The 22,589-nt window shown below is 26.6% G+C and overlaps 1 protein-coding gene across 1 annotated transcript; it reads right to left on the minus strand.

Annotated features, from left to right (window-relative positions):
• Nucleotides 1-1,327: 1,327 nt before the first annotated feature.
• LOC105366767 (WD repeat-containing protein 63) lies at nt 1,328-20,729 on the minus strand. The gene is made up of 13 exons (XM_011505314.1): nt 20,600-20,729; nt 20,044-20,258; nt 18,525-18,977; nt 14,822-15,076; nt 14,419-14,568; nt 13,699-14,030; nt 13,053-13,357; nt 11,692-11,947; nt 7,994-8,294; nt 7,541-7,598; nt 7,373-7,476; nt 6,675-7,025; nt 1,328-1,584 (listed from the first exon to the last, which is right to left on the minus strand). Exons 1-13 carry the CDS (start codon nt 20,727-20,729, stop codon nt 1,378-1,380), a joined length of 3,117 nt encoding a protein of 1,038 aa, XP_011503616.1. The 3' UTR covers nt 1,328-1,377.
• Nucleotides 20,730-22,589: the final 1,860 nt, after the last annotated feature.

Here is a 22,589-nt window from a genome sequence, read left to right on the forward strand (position 1 = left end):
TCATTCATTCCTAATTGCACGTTTTTTGTATTTGCGTCATATTATGTTCTCAATATTCTTCATTAATAAATATATTTGTTAAAATTTGGAAAAAAGTTATTATACTTTTTTTAATTAACGATAATGATTGTCTATTGATAATTAAAATTCTAATGTTATAAAAGTCATTAACAATTAAGAAAACTAGATTTTCAATAATTTTCAGAAATATTTTTTTATATAATTCAAATTAATCAAAATAGTGAATTAACAATGTTTTAAAAAAATATATATTAATTATATATATATTTATATATTAAAAATATATAAATGAATATACAAATATCGTTTATACTTTATTGTAAATAGAACATTGCAGTAAATGGAAAATAATCAAGTACGATATTTTATTTATATAATCTCTTAATTAAAACGCTTATTAGGAAGAAATGTAAAAATTTCTTGTTTAACCTTTGTAATTGTGTAATATTTTACGTATAATATTGTAGATGATGCTAAAGTATGCTTAAATATTATGCTATTTAATGAAAATAAGAGTTTCATAAAAGTTCGTCTGTGTATGAAAAATAAAAAAAAAAATTGAGAAAAGAGATGAAAAAGAGTCCGGGAAGCTGCATTTGTACGAGCAGCATAAAATGAAGAGGCAAAGAAAGAGAGAGAGAGAGAGAGAGAGAGAGAGAGAGAGAGAGAGAGAGAGAGATGTGTATGACAATGCATATCTGAATACAAGCTTTTTAGTTGAATAATGTGGGAATACTTGTTCCCTGATTGCCCTTTTCAACTAATAAAGCAAACTTCTACTTTATAGAAGAATGATAATAATAAAAAATGATATGAAACATTTTGTAGCAAAAAAGTCGGCGACACAATACTGGATAAAGCAACACTATTTACATCATACAATTTTAAGCTGCTTCAATTGTAAGAAATTGTTGAGTACCGATGCTTTTTTCGCTATTGTTTGCCACTTTATTTACTTTTACTCTCTCTTTATTTTTTGCTATAATATTTATAAATGTTTTATACTTTTTCTCTTTTTTTTCTTTTAAATTTTCTTCTTAAATTTTCTTATATATTTCGTTGTTATCGTCTATTAACTCTTGTTACAATAAATTTTAAATTATAAGAAGAAGAATGAAATAAGAAAGAGAATAGTAAAATAAAAAAGTAATTTTATAAAAATGCAATTCGAATTTTGTTTTGTGCGCTTTTATTATTTAATTTTGTTTTACTGATCGATTGTATATTAAATTTTTTAATGTATAATTCAATGAATCTTTCATTTAGTATTATTAATATTTTTTTATTAAATGATTAAACATCAGGCATGGTTTATCCAAAATTTAGATAATACTTAAGAAGCTGTTAGGTTGCAAGTTATTCGTTTTCTACTTCATCGATCGAATTCAGTCTTACTTCATGTGCTTCAACATTAAAGTCTATCGATCTTTTTCTATGCATTCCTTCATTTATGAGCTTTTCCCAACTGAAATTTAATTTGTCTGAATTCTGTTGTATTAGAAGCAATGCCTTCGATTCTATTTCCCCGTAGTTGTGAATAATTTTCTCTTCAGATTTTACGTTCTATATGAAATTAAGATTGACCCCAAATTAATTTCTGTTTAATGATATAATTTTTATATTTTGATTAAATATATCTATAAAAATATTGTACTCATACTTACATATAAAATAGAATTTACATCAAATAAAACTATCCTGTTAAAAAGTTTGTAAAAGTCTGTTTTAATTAACATAATTTTAATATTAGAATAATTTAATTAATATATACAATATATTTTAAAAAATTGAAAATGTTTTTATATTAACTACATTTTTTACAATACAATTTTAGATTACATAATTTTATTATATTTTCAAAGAACATAATATTATAAATAAATAAAAGTTTATAATGTTTTATTTTATGTTTTCTAATTTTAACATTTGCTTATTATTATTTTCAATGTTTGAATTCACAATTTCATATTTCATAAAATTACAATAATTATTTATTTTTTTAGTTTTTTTATAATATATCATATAATATACATTGAATGGAATGTAATATAAAATTCAATACTATACTTAATTTTATAAAATTAATATATGTATTGCCTCTTTATTTTTGAGATATGTACTTATTCTCAAATTCTTTTATAAATTTGTATGTATAAAGAAATTTTGACAATGTTTTACATAAATTTCAATAGACTAAAAATGTGATCTAATTTTAAAATAATTACACAATATTATCTGATAGCGTTATCGATACTTTTAAGAACGATTTTGTGTGTTAAAGTATAAAATATATAAATAACTTTTTTAAACATTTGAAATCATTCTCATTAACCAACTTTAAGATCATGAATGATAAACAATATTTTTCTATATACGTTTTAAAATATATTTATTGTTATAGAAAATATCAATATTATTATTAAATAATACAAAAGAAAATATACAAAAAAGATAAAATATCCAAGTTATTCGATTACTTTTTACGATTCAAATTATTTAAGTATTTCAAATTATGAAATTATATTTATTTTATATACAAATTAAAAAATTAACTATTTTAGTCATACCATATCATATTATCGTGTATTAGTTTATATCTTAAGTTCACGAAAGCAAAAAAATTTATTTTTTGGAAAATTAAAGAATCATCAAATTTAATTGGCATAATATAATTAATTTAATCATATTTTTACTGAATGTTAACTTTATTATATACAGAATTTTATTCTATATTTTCATAAATTATACATATTATATGCATACTTAATGTTTTAAACTTCTAAACCATAAATATAAATATACTAGAGATGTTTTATTTATAATAAAAATATTGAAGCTAATAAAATTGAATAAAATAATAAAATAAATAAATAAAAATTGATAATTATATATATATATATATATAAATTAATATAGATTAATATAATTATAAATAGTTTCACATTGGAAAATAATTATAATATATGAATTTGTACAAAATGTATTCACCGTTCAGGCTGGTTTTACCAAGACCGGTTCGAAGGATACAAATTGATGCCGTTGACAACTCAGAGACGACGGGTGTTGTATGGTATTGATGAAAGGTCACAAGTGGAAGAGATATAATAATACAATATAAATATGGCTGATATATATGCTATTTATTCTGTTATTTATTGATGACAAGGTTGACTAGTATTACTATTACTAATTATTGAAATAATTCTCGTGGTGGATTAATGTACACACTCATCTATGTATCGTGATGGTTGAATTTGAGCGCAGAATGGCGCGAAGATTAATTCGTCGACACTCGCTTAGTTTGTTGCTTTAATTCATAAGCGTCCGAACTTGAACTAAGGAGAGGGTTTGTCGACAAGACGCCTTTTAGTGGGCGCGAACTTGGCGACGCGTACTGGAATCTATTCTGCACTGTCGCTTTGGGGAGAGCCTCTTCTTCCTTAGTTGCTTGTCGATGTCATAATCTCTGAATCTCAGAGTATGTAATTATTGTAATAATAATATTACTTACGAAGACTACTGGTATATTTGAAATTGGGACCTCCTTGTTCTTTCTTCAAGGGGGCTTGTCACTGGACACTTGTCGTTGGAATGTGTCGCCCGCCAATAGGACTTGTAACGATAGCTGTGGTGAATTACGTTAATAGGAAACTGCCAGCGTCTTCGGACTCTGATATCCGGATTGTCGTTGCTCCCTTTGAACTTGTAACGACGGTTTCTTGAACTGCGTTAGTGGACATACAGGTGCATGTCGTCGTTCCTCTAGGTCGTGTAAGCACTGTTCCCTGCATCCTATATTAAGAGTTATGAGTATTCAAAAATGCACCCCTTAAATACATTTGCTGACCATGAATTTCACTTGAACCTTATTTTTCGTCCAATCAGAAACTCCTCCCTTACAGAGCTTGGGCAGCGCCTCTTGTGGCCTTATAGTTAGTTAAGGGCCTAGTCGTCTCTTGGTCTTCATGGCAAGAAGAACTCTCGTTGCCGCTGACGCATCTGGCGACAGCATGACAACTTGTCGGCACAGGAAAGGGTGGCGTAGGTACGCTCGCATAATGCCTGAAGTCATTACCGAGCGGAGCGGATTCGTACATATGCCTAACTGAGTGGGTTTTTCCACATTTATTGTATTGTTTTTCCAGATGTTTTATGATACTATTGGTAGATAGTTGCGAGCAAGAAAATTTTGAAATCTACACACAAATTTTACGATGTTGTTTTGCCAGATGTTATATTGCATTGAAAAAAAGGTTTCGCAATCTCGAACAGAATTGATTACTAAATTAATTAATTAAATATATGATATTTAAAAAATATATTTAGGATTATAAGTATATAATCTTTAATAAGGTTCATTAGTAGTTAATACTAAAAGATTTAAGTGCATTAGCTAATATTGGGAATATCAACTTTATGAAATTTTTAGGAAATATGATTAATTTTTATTTAAATTTTTTGGTACGTTTATACGTATATTTAAATAATAAAGTACAGATGTGCTCGATTTTATGGGTATGGTTTATAGCTCGAACTGCCAATTCAATAGTTCAGTGGATTAGTCTCTCGTCAGGATAACTTTAAAGGAAATAATAAGTGGAAGGGCTGAAAAATATTATGTATAGTGTAATTTTAGTAAAATCAATGTTCATTATTTGGTAAATTATTATAATAATATTGCACTGCTGTGGTGAGAGAAGATTATTCTATTTTAGTAATGAGGGTGTTTCCTTGATTCTTGATTCGTTCTTGATTATTGTAGATTCTATGGGCATTACTGTATATCTTGTAATTGAGGTTATGCTGATGTTGTAAATATCAGCTGGTGTAGTCATACTCATGAGGTAGCATGAGATGATGGTGTTTGAATCAAGTATGCTTGATAGATGCAATAACTATACTTGATATGGTGTAAGATGTTTAATGGAAATTGGTGCATAATCAATTATGTCTTTAGTTATAATGGGAACAGTAGAAAGGACTAGTCACACGCAAGAATCATAAATGACAAGCCTTCGAACTTTGAAGGACTTGATGAAAATATATTTATAGTCGATTATTCGATTAATTAGTCGATATTATATTGTCTGGCTTAGACAATGCGCTTGACGAATTGCGTCACTTGTGTCGGTTCCTTGTGGGCCTGTATGAGGTTGAAGCGTTAGTTCGACTGAGAGAATATAAATTGCCAAATTTATTCTTGTGCGAGGTGTGACTAGCTTATTTAATAATATAAAAAATGTACCTTGTGAGCTGCAGACAAGGTGTGTTAGTTTACTGCGTAATTGATATCCCCTTTGATTACTATTCCAACTGGCTTCACTGTAAATCACTACTAAATCTGCCGATTTCCTTTAAATAATGCACACGTATATTATTAAGTAGACTGCTGAATTTATGGCCAAGTGTCTTCGTCACAGTATATACTAATACGCTGAGCGGTAATTACAGTTTAGTGAGCGCGAAGTAGGATTACAATGAGCATTGCGACATGGTGAGCTGCCTTCAAATATACATGCAGCAGGATGCAACGCCGGCAACAGTGCCGCCGCTTATCGCTATACCAAAATTTCTTTGTGGCGTTAGAAAACGAAACTTCTAGATTTCGTTTCTTAGGCGTTCTTCCTTTGTGTGATCTTATAGTATATTGGATTTCATGCCGTAAAACTTGCTCGGACTTGTCGAGTTGTGTTTATAAACATTCGCCTGAGTGCGCGTCCCGGTCCGGCGCGCGTGCCGTGCGCCGTACAGCTTGTGTGACCTACTTTGTCTTAAATTCGTGGAAACTACGTCAATCCCGAACAAGATGAATATTTTAGTTATAATTTTTGCTTTAGAAAGATTCAAGGCAATATTCATTAATAAAAATATATATGCTTAATGTGTAATTTGTTAATACTTAAATTAATTTTTTGGATTATTTGTTAACTTATTTACTATTATTAAAAATAAAAAGATTAAATAAACATAACAAATTAAGTAATGTAGATTTAACTAAGTGTTGAGTAAGGTAAAGTTTCTCAGATTATTCTACATTTCTTGAAGGTTAATTATAGCAGAAAATTTCTTTATTTTAGGCTAATATATTTTTCAGATACTTATGAATACATTACTGATGTTTCTTTAGTTTTTATTATAATACGACAGATATAATTGCTTATAAATATTATAATAGCATACAACATTTTTTTAATCTAAAAAATAAATGAGTAATTATCTTTATTGCTTTATTTATCTTCTCATTTATATTGCTTCTATATAATATAGATTTTAAAAAATGCTTGAAAGTTTGAATTAAAGGAACTCATCCAGATGAACACCTTAAATTCTAATGAACTATTATAATTTATAGTATTTATTGTGTTATGGAAATAATTTTCATGAAAAAGGACCTTGTATTTTTGCTACTTATAATAATAATATAATTTTTATATAAAATTAAAATTAATAATCTAATTATTACTGTGTTAATATTCCCATGAAAGATGAATGTTTGTTAGTGTCATTTTCAATAGGCAGTTAGATAAATGTATCGTGCTTATGTGGTAATTCCTCTTTTTGTATATTTAAGAAAAATATGTAAAACTGAGAAGGAAATCATAGTTTTAATTTAATTGAGTATAGATATCGAATCATTACTTTAGTATTTAATGTATTGAATATAATGAAAAGTTTAATTTGATAATTACGTTGCTAATTGTAGTCGTTTCCACAGAAACTGCATCACCGAACCCTTGGTTGAGGGAAAGTAATTTTTTATTGTAATGAGGAAAATTAGAGCCCACAACATTCAGGAAAAGCTTATCGGCTGTCTCAATTATGTATTGACGTTTTGTTTCTTTGTCGTGTGCCTCTCGTTTTATCCTTAGTATTGGTTCTCGTCGCCTTTCTAGTTCCTCTTCATTCAAGCCTTTTTTCTCAAGTATAACTTGCTGCATTCGGTTCATTTCACGCGTTACCCAACGTGCTCGTAGTTTATCGATGAGAGTCTTTCGTGCATTTTTCTAGTTAAATAAAATTTTCATATGGTTAACAATAAAAGTTATAAATCACATTAATAAATCGACAAATAAATAAAAAAAATGTATTAAACATTAAATTTTAATATTGAATAGTTGTATACAAATTAATAGATTTAAAAATTGGTATTTTAAATTTTAAATCTAATTTGTATAATTATTTATTAATAATATATAATCATATATTTATTTTAAATTAGAGTACAAATAATTATATTAAATGAATCCAAAAAAGAATTATTAAAATAAATATATATATCTCTGAATTATAGTATAATTTTATTGTAGTAATAGAATAGTTTTAAAATCGCTTATATTTTTGTATTTAGTACTTTAGAATTTCTAATTGCTTCTATTTTTGCCTCTTCTTCCAATAATTTTTCTTTTGTCTCTACTTCTTCTTTTTTTTCAGTGACATTGTGTAATCCAGATTTTTCTTTATCAACATATTCCGCTTTCATTTTATTCCATTCAATTTTCCATTTTACAAAGTTCTTATTCTACAATATGTTCATTAGATATAAAATTACATTCATTTTTATAGCTATAGGTTCTATCCTATGATTAAGAGATCATAAAAAACTACTATCTATTTTCAATCAAATTATTGAATAAAAAAATTTTTTCATTGTTTATAATATTAATATTTAAAAGATTTCGAAATTCTAAATAGGTAGTTAGTTTAGTTTAAATTTATTAGGTATGTAATGTGAAAAAGGATATTTATTTAAAAATGAATATTAGAAATACTAAATTGAAAAATTTTTGTAGATGATAAAATGTTTGTAGATTATATTATAGTTTATTAAAAGAGGTCTTTTAAATATTAGCCTCATTATGGTATTAAAATTTTTAAGCAAAATGATCCAATAATTACATAAAAATGAAAATTTTTTATTTTTTATTTCATTAGATCATGTTTAATTATTTTTAAATTAAAATAAAGTTTTTACTTTTTCCACTTCTCGGTCAATAAACTGACGCATCCAATTAGCATTATTTTGCTTAGATTCAAATAAAACGTCAGGGGTTAGAAAAATTCTTAAAGCCCCATTATAATCACAAAATGCAATACATTGAGGATTTAAAGGCAGTTCATGCGTATAAATTCCCGTGATTATTCGTCCAGACATGCTTTCAATGATATTTGGCTCGTGGCTTTTAATAAACATATCCCAAGTCTCAACGGTGCCATCATTGCGGCCAAGGATAAAAACAGTTGGTCTGTTGCTATCCCAACTACAAGCGGTATATCTGTAGCCATAGAAGTAATAGGCATATTTTTAAGGAATTAAATGAATACAATATATGGTTAAATAATTAATAAAATTATATTAATTATAAAAAGAAATAATCAATACTTATTAATTTTGTTACATATCATCGTATTTGAGATTGGAGCAACTTCGAAGAATTTAAAAGTTGGGAAAAGTACAAGCTCTCGGACGCTCATATTTGTAAACAAGATTCGGCAAATTCGGAAATTGTCTATGCCTTAAATTTCAAATATACTACAATTTCTCCACATAGCAACGCCGATAAAACTTCTAGAACCTTCCAAGGTTGTGTCCTTCGATGCATCTAGAATATTCCGGAGCTTCGTTCTCTGATGCCACTAAGATTTTCAGCATAGCGACAGGCCCAAGTGTTCTTGCCAGCATTGCAAGCTGCTACGCGAATATTTAAGAGCAAATCGCCATGCTCACTGTAATTCTACCACTCGTTCACTCATATATTATTACCCCCAGTGTATTTTCAATCTATCTAGGATCAGTTATAACTTTCGACCACGAAGCTTATCCACATATCTAGCAAGCCGCATACAATACATAAGAATTCGATTCTACGATTATCTATGATAGAGAATTAGTCATTCTACAGTGAAGCCATAATTCTTATAACAACTAAGTACACCACGCCAAGCAGTCATCAGTAAGCAGTGTCTATAATTTATAAGGTATTCTCAATTAATTATTCGTATGAGCTAGTCACCCACGTTTCTACCACGTTTAAATTGAGTTTGTCACGAAAAGAACAAATCCTTTCACGCTCCCCCTGGAGCTCAGTCACGTTCATCCCCCCTCCCCCATTCGGGGTAAGTCCGACTTCATGGCAGACTCCTGTTTCTAAAATAGTCGACGACAGGCTCTCAATACTGCGCTCCTCGCGCTCCCTTTGGAGCTCAATTACGCTCTCTCAGAGCCTTCCCTGCAGAGGACGATCGCTTACATGCGCTCTCTCAGTACTTTTCCTGTGACGATGCGCTTTGACCTCTCTATTCCGCATTAGCCACAATCCTTTCATGCTCCCATTGGAGCATGGTCGATCCCACGGCATACTGCCCTACGCAAATAGTCGACTGTAACCTCATAAGGACAAATTCTTCCATACTTGAAGGTATATTCTTAACTGTTCTTGCGTATGACTAGCTCTCCAATGCTCCCATACTCCCTTCGGAGTGTGGTCGATTTTACGCGTCAAATACGACAGAGACATTGATGTGCTTTCCCGGTTGAGCATTATTAATTCTCCCTATTAAGCACTGCTATCTGCCATTACCATCTTCCCATCCTCATTTGATGGGCATGGCCGACTGCTTATGCTGATCCTTGTAACATCAGCATAAACCCAACATTCAACATCTATTATTAACATCAATACAAGAATCGTCACCACTACAAGAAAGCAACCTCACCTTCACCATAGAATAATTATTTCTCTCTCACCTGAAGCAATCATAGAACTACAATATTGTAATTATTAATAAATCAGAATAAACGATGTCTTAATCAAGAGTATACATTGTACATATTTACAGCCCTTCAACTTGTGTTTTTTCCTACCAATCGCTGCAGCGAGAGACTAATCCACTGAACTATTGAAGTGGCAGTTTAAGCCACAAAACAAACCCTCAAAATCAAACACATTGAATGTTATATGGTTAGCTATAAACTTACATATTATTACGATTATTGTAAATTTCAGATCTTATTAATATATCCAAATCTAGCTTAGTGTTCGAAACTGTTTGATTTTCTGGCTCGAACAGCTAAAATTCGATAGCTTTATAATAATTTGTCGCCCGTCCTAGCGGATGCTTGGGGAGGAGTAAATGGAAGAGTTGTAGAAATACAATGTGCGCTTTTTCGTTAAATATGGTTTATTATGGTTTATTTACAATTACATTATTGATAAGTTGGTTTATGCGATGGAAAGATGTAGCCTATGTTCAATCACGAAGCTGTAATTGCTTGGAACTGCTCCTGGTGTGAATAGTTTATCTACACAACATGTTCCTTGATGATGGTAATGTCGTTGTTGATCTTGTAAGGATCAGCAACTGATTATATACACTCCTTATTAATGAGTGTTTTATGCTATTAATAATACCGTAATGCTAGTCGTGTAAGGACTAGCAATAATTATGATACCTTAGACTTGTTTTACTCACAAAGATACAGTAGCTTTGATCTGATCCTGTGATGATTATTGTAGTCTAGCATTTTCTTGATATGAAGGTGATGGTGTCAAACCCTTATATTGCAGCACAGGAGAAACACGCGTCTTTCTTCTGTTGTGGTGAGTAGCTTGCAGGCCGACTAGCCCTCATGGATGAAGAGCATGACTAACTGAGTCAATGGCTGAAAATCTACTACTCTGGTTTGTGGTGTCCTTGCTTTAAATATCCACGCGCCAGCTTACTTAGCTGGTAATAATGTATAGGTGTTGCTATGCGGATAACATTGCAGGACGTTTGAGAGTAAAACTTGAGAAGTTTCAAGAACTCTAAGTAAGTAAAGTTTTAGAAGGTTGGAAAATTCCAACCGATGTTATTATGCGGAGACCAGATAACATTGTAGAACATTCGAAAGTAAATCATTTTAATGTTCCAGAATTCTGGGAATCAAATATTTACAAAAATTCGAGAGTTAGAAAGCTCGTACATTTCAGAGAGCGTAAGGTCTTGGAAAATGTTCCAATTGAGAACACTTATAAATCTATAAAACTTAAAAAGTATCAAGTTTAATAAATTTATGATTTTGATAAAATATCAATTTAGACAATTTTAAAGTTATTACAATAAGCTTATTCAGAACGAAAATCCATTAATTCAATGAACAAAAAATTTTAACTTTCAATTAATGTATGGTTGGAAATAAAATCTTACGTTATTTATTTTTTAATTATAATTGATTATATTGAAGTTTTTTTCATGTAATGCTTAGGACACCACTACAATTTATTACAACATTTAATACATTAGAATTTAATAAATTGCAACAAATTATTAATTTATTTTTTATTTTATATATATATATATATATATATATATATATATATATATATATATATATATATATATATATACGTGCGTGTGTATAATATATATATATATATATATATATATATATATATATATATATATATGCACGCTTAAGTGTATATACATAATTATGTATGCTATAAAAATGTAATACAAATTTTACTAGAATAATTATCCAAAATTACTAATTTTTACAAATGATATTATACGGAAATACAAAATACAGTATACTGGTACATTTATATATATATAATGTATATATACATTATGTATTATATGTGAATGTAAACCATAATTATTTTATAAAATTGAATGTTTCTTAGTTACCTATATTGCGATTTTCGCCAAATTATAGGTATTTCAAAATCTTCACGCCAAACTGCAAAAATTCGTCCACCCACCGTTAATATGAGATCTTTCAAATGCCGTGATCTGGATACATGACATACAGGTCCATCGTGAATTTGTTTAACCCAAACCCATTTGCAAACCTCTTTATTCAAAGTTACTCCAGTGGAAAATTCGTAGCCATCCCAAGAGAGAACGCCACAATCGCCTCTGGCAGTGCCAACAAAAATTTTCGCTATTCATATAAAAGAAATATTAAAAGTAAGGAATCAGAGGATATAAATATTTTTCATGCCTTATTATTGTATTAATGTATTTCATATAAAATAAATTATTAATTTTGAATATGATAAACTATTATATTCAAAGTTCTTAATATATATTTGAATAATTTTTTGTTTAATCGAGCATACTTATGTTAATATATCTAAACAGTTTTTTTTTTAATCATTTAGATATTTTTGTGAAAATATAATTTATTAATATTTTCTACAATGGAAGAGTAATTAAATAAATATTTATTTTTATTACGGTTAAGATTGAATTATGCAAAAAAAATTAGTTGTCTGCTCTGTTTAATTAAATCAATTTTTATATTTAAACTATTAGCTGATTTACATAAACTATTTTATCATAAATCATTGTCGTTTAATAAATTTCAGAAAATATTATTTTGAATCAGTGGAAAAGTGCTTAGATATGATGAAAAATACTTAAAATAATTATATATTATGAAATCTACTATTTTATATGATTTATTTTTTAAATATTAAATTGTAAAAAACTTTTAGTTTTGTATAAATTTTATTATAGAATTAAAAATCTATAAATAGATATTTATCTCTGCGTATTATAAAGTATATTATTTATGTAATACATATATGAATCAAATATATTCATATGTATGAATAATAATTTACTAAAAATGAGAATTTAGAATAAATATTTATATCTGGAAAATTAAAAATTATAATTATATAAAATTAAAATAAATATAAAATGAAGAATGAAATAAAATCACTTACGTTTTACATATTATGAATGAAATTAAAGAAAAATCTTTTATGCGCTAGGCTTTACGTGTAAGTATCACAATCGCAAACATGCATGTGCGTATATACACATCCATGCATATATACAATTATGCATATATACAAGCCAAATATACAATATATACATATATACAATTTATAATTAAATTCGAGTATGCTTTAAAATTTATATTAAGATTTGAAAATAGTTAAAAAATAAATAAAAAAGCTTTATGTATGTATGTATATATATATATATATATATATATATAGGGAAAATTTTCAAAACTTTCTGTTACATATTTTTACCACCACATATTTTATTCTGTTTCTTCATAACTACTTTGTAGTATCTGCGTGTGATTATATCATCAGATTGTATTATTGGTGCCATTTGTTCCTTTTTTATATCCGGTTTAGGATAAGTCATAGACGTTATGATAGCATTATGAGTTTCATTCGGATTTTGAACAATCAAAAGATAAAGAGGCTTGAAAATAACGTCAAGAATCTTGAATGGTGATATTGATTGTATGAGACTTTGTGGCTTCTTTGTATTTTTTTTTCTTTCTTTGTTTTCTTTTTTCTTTCTTTGATCTGTTGATGGTCGCCAACTTTTTGTAACATATTTTAGTAATCATTATCAATTTTTAATTTTTATCAAGTAGTTCATGCAGTTTAATATTAAGTATAAAAATACATACGCATGCATAAAAATAACGAAAGTTATTTATTATTTTAAAACCTTTAGAAAATTATTCTTTTCATTTAAAAATTGTATAATAAATATAAATTATATACAATGCATATTACATTTTTTGATTAAATATAAACAAAAAATTAAAATGTATAGAAATTACAGTTTTCTATTAAATATAAGCTTTAACAGCTAATTACATAAATATATTTTTAATTTTTTTCTTATATGTAAGTCTTAAATCAAATGAATATTAACTTGAGATCCCAAAAAGCAATGCTACCATCTTCACAGGAGGAAATGAATTGCAAACTTAAATTTTTTTCGTCGGTGTTTTCTGGTAATTCGTGAAGTATTCCTCTATCATCAAGTTTATTGTACGGTGAGAGCCATTTAATTTTCGTAATTGGACCTTTTTGACTTAATTGCAATGACGATGTAGCCGTTGGCCTCAAGATTGACGAGCTGCGTGCTTCCTTCATCCATGTCGAGAGACTTTTCATAAAAGTTTGGTATTTGGCTTGAGCTGATGTTTGCACAATGATCATTTCAACTTCTTCTATTTTTCCAGTTATGTCCCAAATAACGATCTAATCAGCAGTAAATTTGAGATTCCTTTTGCACGTTTTAACGTGCCATCATGTAAATTGAGCTTATTTGTTATTAAATGATTACCGCTAGTATTATAGATAAGAATATATTTTGGTAATTTTATTTTTATTAATAGTAGTTAGTCTTTCAATGTTACATATTTTCCTAATAATTAAGACAAATGCCATTAAATCATTGCTTTAAAAAATTAACAAAATAATGTACTATTTTCAATTTTCATTTATTTAAAATTTAATTAAAAAATTAATATAAATTGAAATATCAAATTAACTATATATATATATATTTTTTTTTTTAATATAGTCAGTAATTAAATATATATCTGAAAATTACAAAATATAATTCAATAATTATTCTGACAGTTACTTGTCCATTAATGCAACCACCAACAATAATATTTCCATTGGTAGGACAAAATGAAACTGTAGTAACTTCCCTCTTAGATTCAAGGATGAGTTTAGGTTTCAGGCAATCATCAAAGGACCAAAGAAGAACTTGACTTGCATGATTATACTTCTAGAAGTAATAAAAATTGGATGCTATACATTAAATTCTACCAAATTATAATTGTTTTATAACATTTGTATTAAATTTCTTTAATTTTATAATTTTTAATAAGAAACATCCTAAAACATATAATTCATTAGAAAAATTAAACAAAATTTATATAAATTATTAAACAAATTTAATTTAATTTTTGCTTGTTTTAAAATATATAAATAATTATATATGCTAAAAAAACATAAGTACATGTTATTTCGTTACGAACCAGATTGAGAACCATACGGGTACTGAGATTTTCACTCTTGCTGATGGTGGTATAGGCTGCGGCCATTATGCCAGTCCATTGTGGATGCCAAGTAACATCATTGATCAAACATCCTTGGCTTAATTGTCCATTGTAAAAGTTTTGTCGCTCTTTATACCCCTTTATTGATATCATGCTTGCTTTTGTTAAATTGCCAAACGCGACAAGCTTTGCGTAGTCATTCTGGTACATATCCCAAGCGGAGTTCATTTGTATCTAAAACAAATATAGTGAGTCAACTTCCTGTTAATAGAAATAAAAAATATACATCATTGGGTAGAGGGAGGGGCTACAACAATTTTCTATATAGTTATCCAGAAATTTTTCGTTTTCTAGTGATCGCTTCGTACTATATTGAATTGAGTGATGAAAGATAAATAGTTTCTTTACTTACAAATTGTTTATTTCAAGATAAATCAGTTCTCGTTTTTATGAAAATTTTTAAACTCATTTAAAATAGTAAATGTAAATAAACAAAATACATTTATTTATTTTGCAAATTATCTTATAACTAATAAAATTAATGCAAATTAACATATAGATAATGAAATTAATCAAAATTAACATATAAATAATGAAATTAATGCAAATTAATTTATAAACAATAAATTAAGTAATCATAAATAACTATATATTATTATTATTATAAAATATGATAATGAAGTTATAAAATTTTGCTTATAAATTTCATGACAATACTGACAATAAATTAAATCTAATGCTTTTCTTCAAAATTTAACTCATGTTTATCAAAGAATTAAAGATAAGCAAATTTTATTGTTGTGACAAATATAATAATATAAATTACATTTATAAACTATTAAAATTAAAAATATACGACATTTAGAGTATACGTATAAATGAACATCAAATTTATAAAGAAAGAAATAAATTTTTATTATCTTTTTTAAACGTGTTTGTATAATTATTTTTGTTTATATAATTTATAAAAAAATTCAATATGAAAATGAATTATATAAATACTAATTACATATTTATTATGTAAATAAAATATCAATATATATTGTTTAATATAAAAATATATTTAAATATAAAAATTGTATGAATTTATTTATTTATGAATATTTGTGATTCCAAGTTATTTTAATTTTAAGCTTTAATTTCAATACGTACATGGTCACAAATTTCTTTAGAGTGATTTTTCATAAATTTTTTCAGATTTTTGTAGTTGATGCATTCCATTTCATTTATGATTTTTGTATCCAAAATACATTCACATGAAGCATTCACCGGCATTGATGTTGTAGTTTGAACTTCATTTTCTCTAGTTATACGTGCATCATCTGAAGCTTTATCGATAAGAACTCTTATTATGTTACTAAACGATTCACGGCGAGGAATTATTTCTACAGAGTCATCTCTTTTTGTTTCACAAGTTTTATTTGTAAAGATAATTGAAGTTTTTAGTTGATTAATTTTAGATTCAACCTAAAAAAAGCATAATATTGCATTGAAAATTTTCTTAATCGATAATTTTTTTATTTCAAATATCAATTATTAAATATCAAGAGGAAAATATTTATTTAATACTAAAACTATGAAGTGAAAAAGCTTAATATAAACTTAATATTGATAATAATTACTATTATTGATTAAATAATTAAATAAACTATATGATAAACAAAATGAAATTTTGATATTAAAATGATTTAAATTTAATGTATATCATTTTGCATATTTATTTTATTATATTTAAAAATATAATATGTACCAAAATATATGCATTTTGATAAATAATTTAAATTAAAAATTGTTAAATGTATACTTAAAGTTTCTATAAGCAAGGATGAATAATTAAACATTATAAATACTTAATTTGTCAGTCAGACATCAAATACAAAGTAATATGTAATAATATTATCAATAAAATAATAATCGAATATAATTAATTAAATTTCAATATATATATATATATATATAAAGAAAACAAATCTAAGCTTTAATAATATTTAATATTGTATAAAATGATTATATATGACACGTTTTATCACATAAAATTTACTATAAAATATTATACAAAATGAAGAACTTTAAAAAGTTTAGATTATTTCTATTTATGTCTTTATTATATTTAAATATCAGAAGTACTATTTTTATATTTTAATCTATAATCATACATATTTACAATTATTTTCGAACAAATTCATAATATATATGGACACAAAATTTTTTTAAAAATGGAAATGTCTATTAGTTTAATATTAATTTAAACCAATATTTGTAACATATTTATTTATTATTTCTAAATATAATTCTTATTTAAAAAAAAGCATTTGTAGGACTATTGAAGTATATTAGAAAATAGAAATTTTTAAATCTAGATTTCATACTTCATTTCATCCTAATTTTTTGGTCAATTTAGAATTATTTTTATATAATTAATAATAATTAAATAGTCAATATAAAACATAAGATTTTTTATATTTTGATTTTTAATAATTTGAATATCAAATTTTATACGCATTTTACATGTTGAAATACCTTCATTAAATACAATTAATGTCTTATTCATTAGAGTGGTTTTATTAATTTTTTTATTAATTAATAATTAAAATTAAACGAACATGAAGGATGTCTATATTGAGTCGATAATGGAATATCAAAGAAGTTAGACTGATCATCACAAGAGCATCAGATAAAAAGTTCATCCAGTAAATGCAATTAGATTTCGTATAAAAGATGAGACAGAAGAGAAATAGTAAATCATCCATCTTTCAATACTTAATAATATTATATTATGTTTTGGGAAAGATTCAGATAGTCGGTTACAGGAATTGGCAATGGACTAAAGAGTTAAAGGTTGTCCGGAAATGCATAACCACATACGTTTCAAAGTCATGGTTTTACATTTATAGTTGATATATATATTTTCATAATTTATTGATATTTTCAAAATAGATATTTTTCAAATTTATTGCATCTCTCCGAAATTAAATTAAAAGCCCCTGTTTAATAAGGCATTCTATTGTATGTTTTAAGATAGGAAGCTTTAGAATGATTTATATATCAATGTACTTCAGTTCGACAAAATCATGGGTATGTACTGTTATTGTTATTATATTCTTTCTTTATTGTTTAAATTGATAAATAAAGAAATATAGGATTGCTTTTCATTACCAATATATGTTAATATTTACATACAATTAAAATATAAAAATATAATTGAATAATAATAATTACTTAATCTATCGAATTGTAAATAAATAAATAAATATATATATATATATATATATATATATATATATATATTCATTAAGAAAATTTTATTTTAATTTAAGAGTTTATGTTAATTAATTTCTAGAAAGCACTTTTTCCTTTAAAACATATAAAAATTAATTTTATAGCATTTTACAGGGTATAAAACATAATATTTATACAATTTTTTCTCATATTAATTGAATATTTTTATATTAAATTAGAATATCTTTTATAATTACTCTGTAAATATTTAAAAGTTTATAAAATAATATAAAAAAATTAGAATTAATTTTATAATTATTATCAAATTAGTTGTTTTTATATATTTCCAATAATACAACAACACTAATATAGTAAATCCAGATTACAAGGTATTCTAGATGATAAACATTTAAGGAGATGCAGAAATGAATAATAAATTAAATTATTATCAATAACACAGGACGTAACTGTAATAAAGGTTTACCTCAACCTCGTAAAGTAATCGTGACTTTTTGATGAACGATTCTCTAATAAAATCGGCGCTGCCAAGGGGCTGCCAGTACTTAGGAATCTTTTGAACTGCACTCATTACACATTGCTGCTGCTCTAGACGTCGAGATTCGATGTAGTGGGTAGCAGCGCCATAGCTTTTTTGTGTTAGGCATATGTAGAAAACATTGTTGTCTATTGCCGTCGGAGCATAAGCCAAAAGTAACTGCTGCTCTGGGTACGACTGGATGCTATCAATTATTGGTAAGAAATCACTGCTATCAGAGTGCAGGTCGAGATTATCTTGGATCAATTCCTTGTTTATAGTAATCCATGGATGTTCTGTTGCTACGTTCTCATCTACCACGCAGCCGAGAAACTTTTGAGTAAGTGGTGACAATCTTATACGAGCTACTTCTGATTTCCCCTTTAATCCAAAAAATATTGAGAAATATTTTAACCAATAGAATAGTCAGTTTCAAATTAATATATTAAATTTAGATGTAGCTAGTATTGTTTATTGCTGATATCTATAAATTTAAAAATCTTTTAATAATTTAAAACAAATTCGAATGAATCGATTTTATTCGCTTATGATAAAAAATAATAATTATTTTTAATATTATTTATTATATTATTACAAGAACATATTATGTTTTCGTGTGTTATATTATTTTAATTACTAAAATTAGTATTCTTAAAAGTGTATAAAATTTACAATATATTTCAAATTTGTTGATCATAGACCAATATTATTATACTTCCTATACTGTTTTATGTTTATATGTCATACAAACATTTATTTTAAAATTACAAACCAGAAACTTGCATTTTCTAATTGAAAATTTTATAAATTTTCATCTTATGGTGAACGTGTTGAGTATTTTTACAAGTTAATTCTATATCAATTTTTTTTTAAATACCTTTTAAAAGTTATTACATTTCATTATTAATTAACAATATTTATAATTTACTAATATTATATTGTTAAACTTTATGAATTTATTTCAATTTTTTAATTCATTCTTTTAATATAGGTAAAATATTATATACATAAATTTATTTCAAATTTATGACCATATTTCAACTTATTTCTTTTAAATTTTTTTTGTTGGTTAATATGAAATTGATATGTATTTAATTATTTCATATTATATGTATTATAGTAAAATAATATATATAGTATAGAATCATTTATTTATTATATGCAATTTAATAATTTTCGTTATTGATAATATACAACCCATGAAGAATTGTTTAAAGTCTTTTTTCTATAGTGAAATTATGCATATTAATTGTTTAATATAAAACAAAAATTCTCTCACTTAAATAATCTACACATATTAAGAAGAGGGATATTGCGGACAATTTAATCATTAACTATTATCGAGAATCTGCAGGTTTTAATTCGATAAATAGTGATATTTAACTACTAACTTACTGAGAAATATGATAACAAATTACTGAATTATAAATGGACAAGTGTAACAAACCAGTGAATCAAAAAAGCGTATCAACGCCTTAGTTTTTATTTCCTCAATATCTTCACTGCTCCTCTCTACGAAGTTAGATTTGGTGAAAGAATCAAGCTCATATAAGCTGTTGCGTCGAGTAGGTTTATCTTTAGTACTTAATTGCGTTAAATCAAGCGATTTCTCGTCATTCTCAAAGGAGACTTTTTTTTGGCTTTGCTCTTGCACCTCAGCGCCTTGTTAAGCACAAGTCTTTAATTAATAAATAGAATGGGACGCTCGGTACTTAGTTTTATTTAGATAACATTATTAGTAACAATAGTTTTGTGAATTATTAAATAAATTTTGACAATTCACAGTCTTCTAATGAATAAAATTATTGTATTAACAATTTATATAACTAATTACTATGATGAGAGATATAATATAATAAAAGTTTGCTTTCGAAAAAGTTAGGAGGTCATTAGTAATATTATACGCACTTTAATAAATGTTACATTATTAAAAAGAAGTCATTGGTTTTTTATTAAGAAGTATATATCTTTTTGAGCCTTCATTATGTATAACTTAACCTCACCTTCCGTTTCCCCGACTTCCAGTTGCCATAAATAGTCTGACTCTTCAGTGTTTTCATGAAAACCATCATCATCGTTATAATAAGTTAAATCTTTAAATCCTTGTAAATGCACTGCATTCTGTTCATCCATGTTTTTAAAGTTTTATGGAAGAAAACGTATATATGCATATATATATATATTTATATTATAAAACAAGACTGACTTTCAATTGTTTTGAGGTGGCTCCATAAACAAAAATACACGGTCCTATTATCATTATTCTTAGATAAATAAATATTTTTAGAAAAAAATATATCACTATTTATAATTGTTTAAATATATTACAAATATATCATAATCACTTTGCTAATACCTCTTACCTTTACTAATTTATGGTAATAAATAACTAAACACTTTATAAGTTTTATATCATTATTCATCTATAATATATATAAATATATATATATATATATAAATTGAAGAATATAAGTATTCAAATATAAATAATAAAATCAGTATTTTAATTTGTACTCATAGATGTCTATGAGTATTATTATTATTATTCTCTATTTATAATTTATATTTAATGGTTATTTTTCGGCATGTTGTTATAAAGAATATAGAATCAATCATTTTTATAAATAATATTTAATGTTTCAAAGAATACTGTAAAAGTTTTATGTATCTAATTATTAATAAACTTTTTTGAAAATTTCTTTGTTGAAATATACATCGATTCCGCGAATTTCAATGTAAGTTAAATTAGCATTTACTTGCAAATTCTTTAAATACGTAAAATTTGATTAAATAGCTGCAATGTATGGGTATGCAGATCATAACATTTTTTATTTCCTTTATATCCTTCTTTCTCAGTACATTTCTCTGCCTCTTCGACTTCCTTTTATTATTTTATCTATTTGTTCTTTTGTGAAAGATAGAATCATTTAATGAATAATCAATTTATCGAATGATTAAAATACGAAAATCTTGCATATGGTACAAAATTATAAAGAAATAACCATTCTTATGATAAGTAATATATTATTATGTAGTATATAATAAATGTCGAGATTGGGCATTATATAATTATGTAACAAGTAATAAAAATACAAAATTGTAGATGTTTCATACAATCAATAAGATAATACAATTTTATAAAATTATTTATATATTGTAATACTAATATTACAATAGGTATATAAAATCGATATTTATTTGCTACATATGAAATGAAAAATTAAGAATAATGTTTTAAATAATTATCATAATTATCTGTAACAATTATCTTTAGTTTGTAACTGATTTAAATAAAAATCTATTTGTTCGGGATTAATGCAGACCCATGAATTTCAAACAAAAGAAAGGTCATATGCGCTGTCCGGCGTACCGCATGTGCGCCTAGGCTGACCCGCAAGTGCGGACCGAGACGGGTACTCGAGCAAAATGTTTACAAACAAAACTCGGCAAGTCCGAGCAAGTTTACGATCTGAAATATAATTTACTGCCAGCCCTCACAAAAAAGGGACGCCTACGAAACTTCTATAAGCTTCGTTTTCTCACGCGAAAAGAAATTTTCTGGGACGCGAATTGACACTGTTGCCGGCGCTGCAGACGCCGCATGCACATTTAAATGCAACACGCCATGAGGCGACGCTCATTTATAATATCACTTCGCGCTCTCTCAAGCGTAACTGCCGCTCAGTGTATAGTATACTGTGAAGACGACGCGTGACCATATAATCGGCATCATAGTTAAAAGTACTCGCGTGAATACGAATAAGAAATCGGCAGATTAGATAGTGATTACAGTGAAGCCAATGGAATAACTGACCCTCGACATCATACAGGCCCGCTAGCAGAACCAGGGCACACTTACGCTCTCTCAAACTAACCACTCGACATTGTACAGGCCCGCTAGCATAAACTGGGCACACTTACGCTCTCACGAACTGACCCTCGACATCATACAGGCCCGCTAGCAGAACCAGGGCACACTTACGCTCTCTCAAA

The sequence above is a fragment of the Ceratosolen solmsi genome, unplaced genomic scaffold (assembly GCF_000503995.2).
Source record: "Ceratosolen solmsi marchali unplaced genomic scaffold, CerSol_1.0 scaffold87, whole genome shotgun sequence".
Taxonomy (NCBI): domain Eukaryota; kingdom Metazoa; phylum Arthropoda; class Insecta; order Hymenoptera; family Agaonidae; genus Ceratosolen; species Ceratosolen solmsi.

Bases quoted from the DNA above. Each gene is read 5' to 3' on its own strand.
- LOC105366767 (XM_011505314.1), bottom strand. From the start codon at position 20,729: ATGGATGAACAGAATGCAGTGCATTTACAAGGATTTAAAGATTTAACT. The intron at 18,978-20,043 runs GTTTGTTACACT...TTTGGATTAAAG, and splicing joins TACGCTTTTTTGATTCACTG to GGGAAATCAGAAGTAGCTCG. The intron at 1,585-6,674 runs CATTAAATACTA...AATTTCATATAG, and splicing joins ACTTTTCATTATATTCAATA to AACGTAAAATCTGAAGAGAA.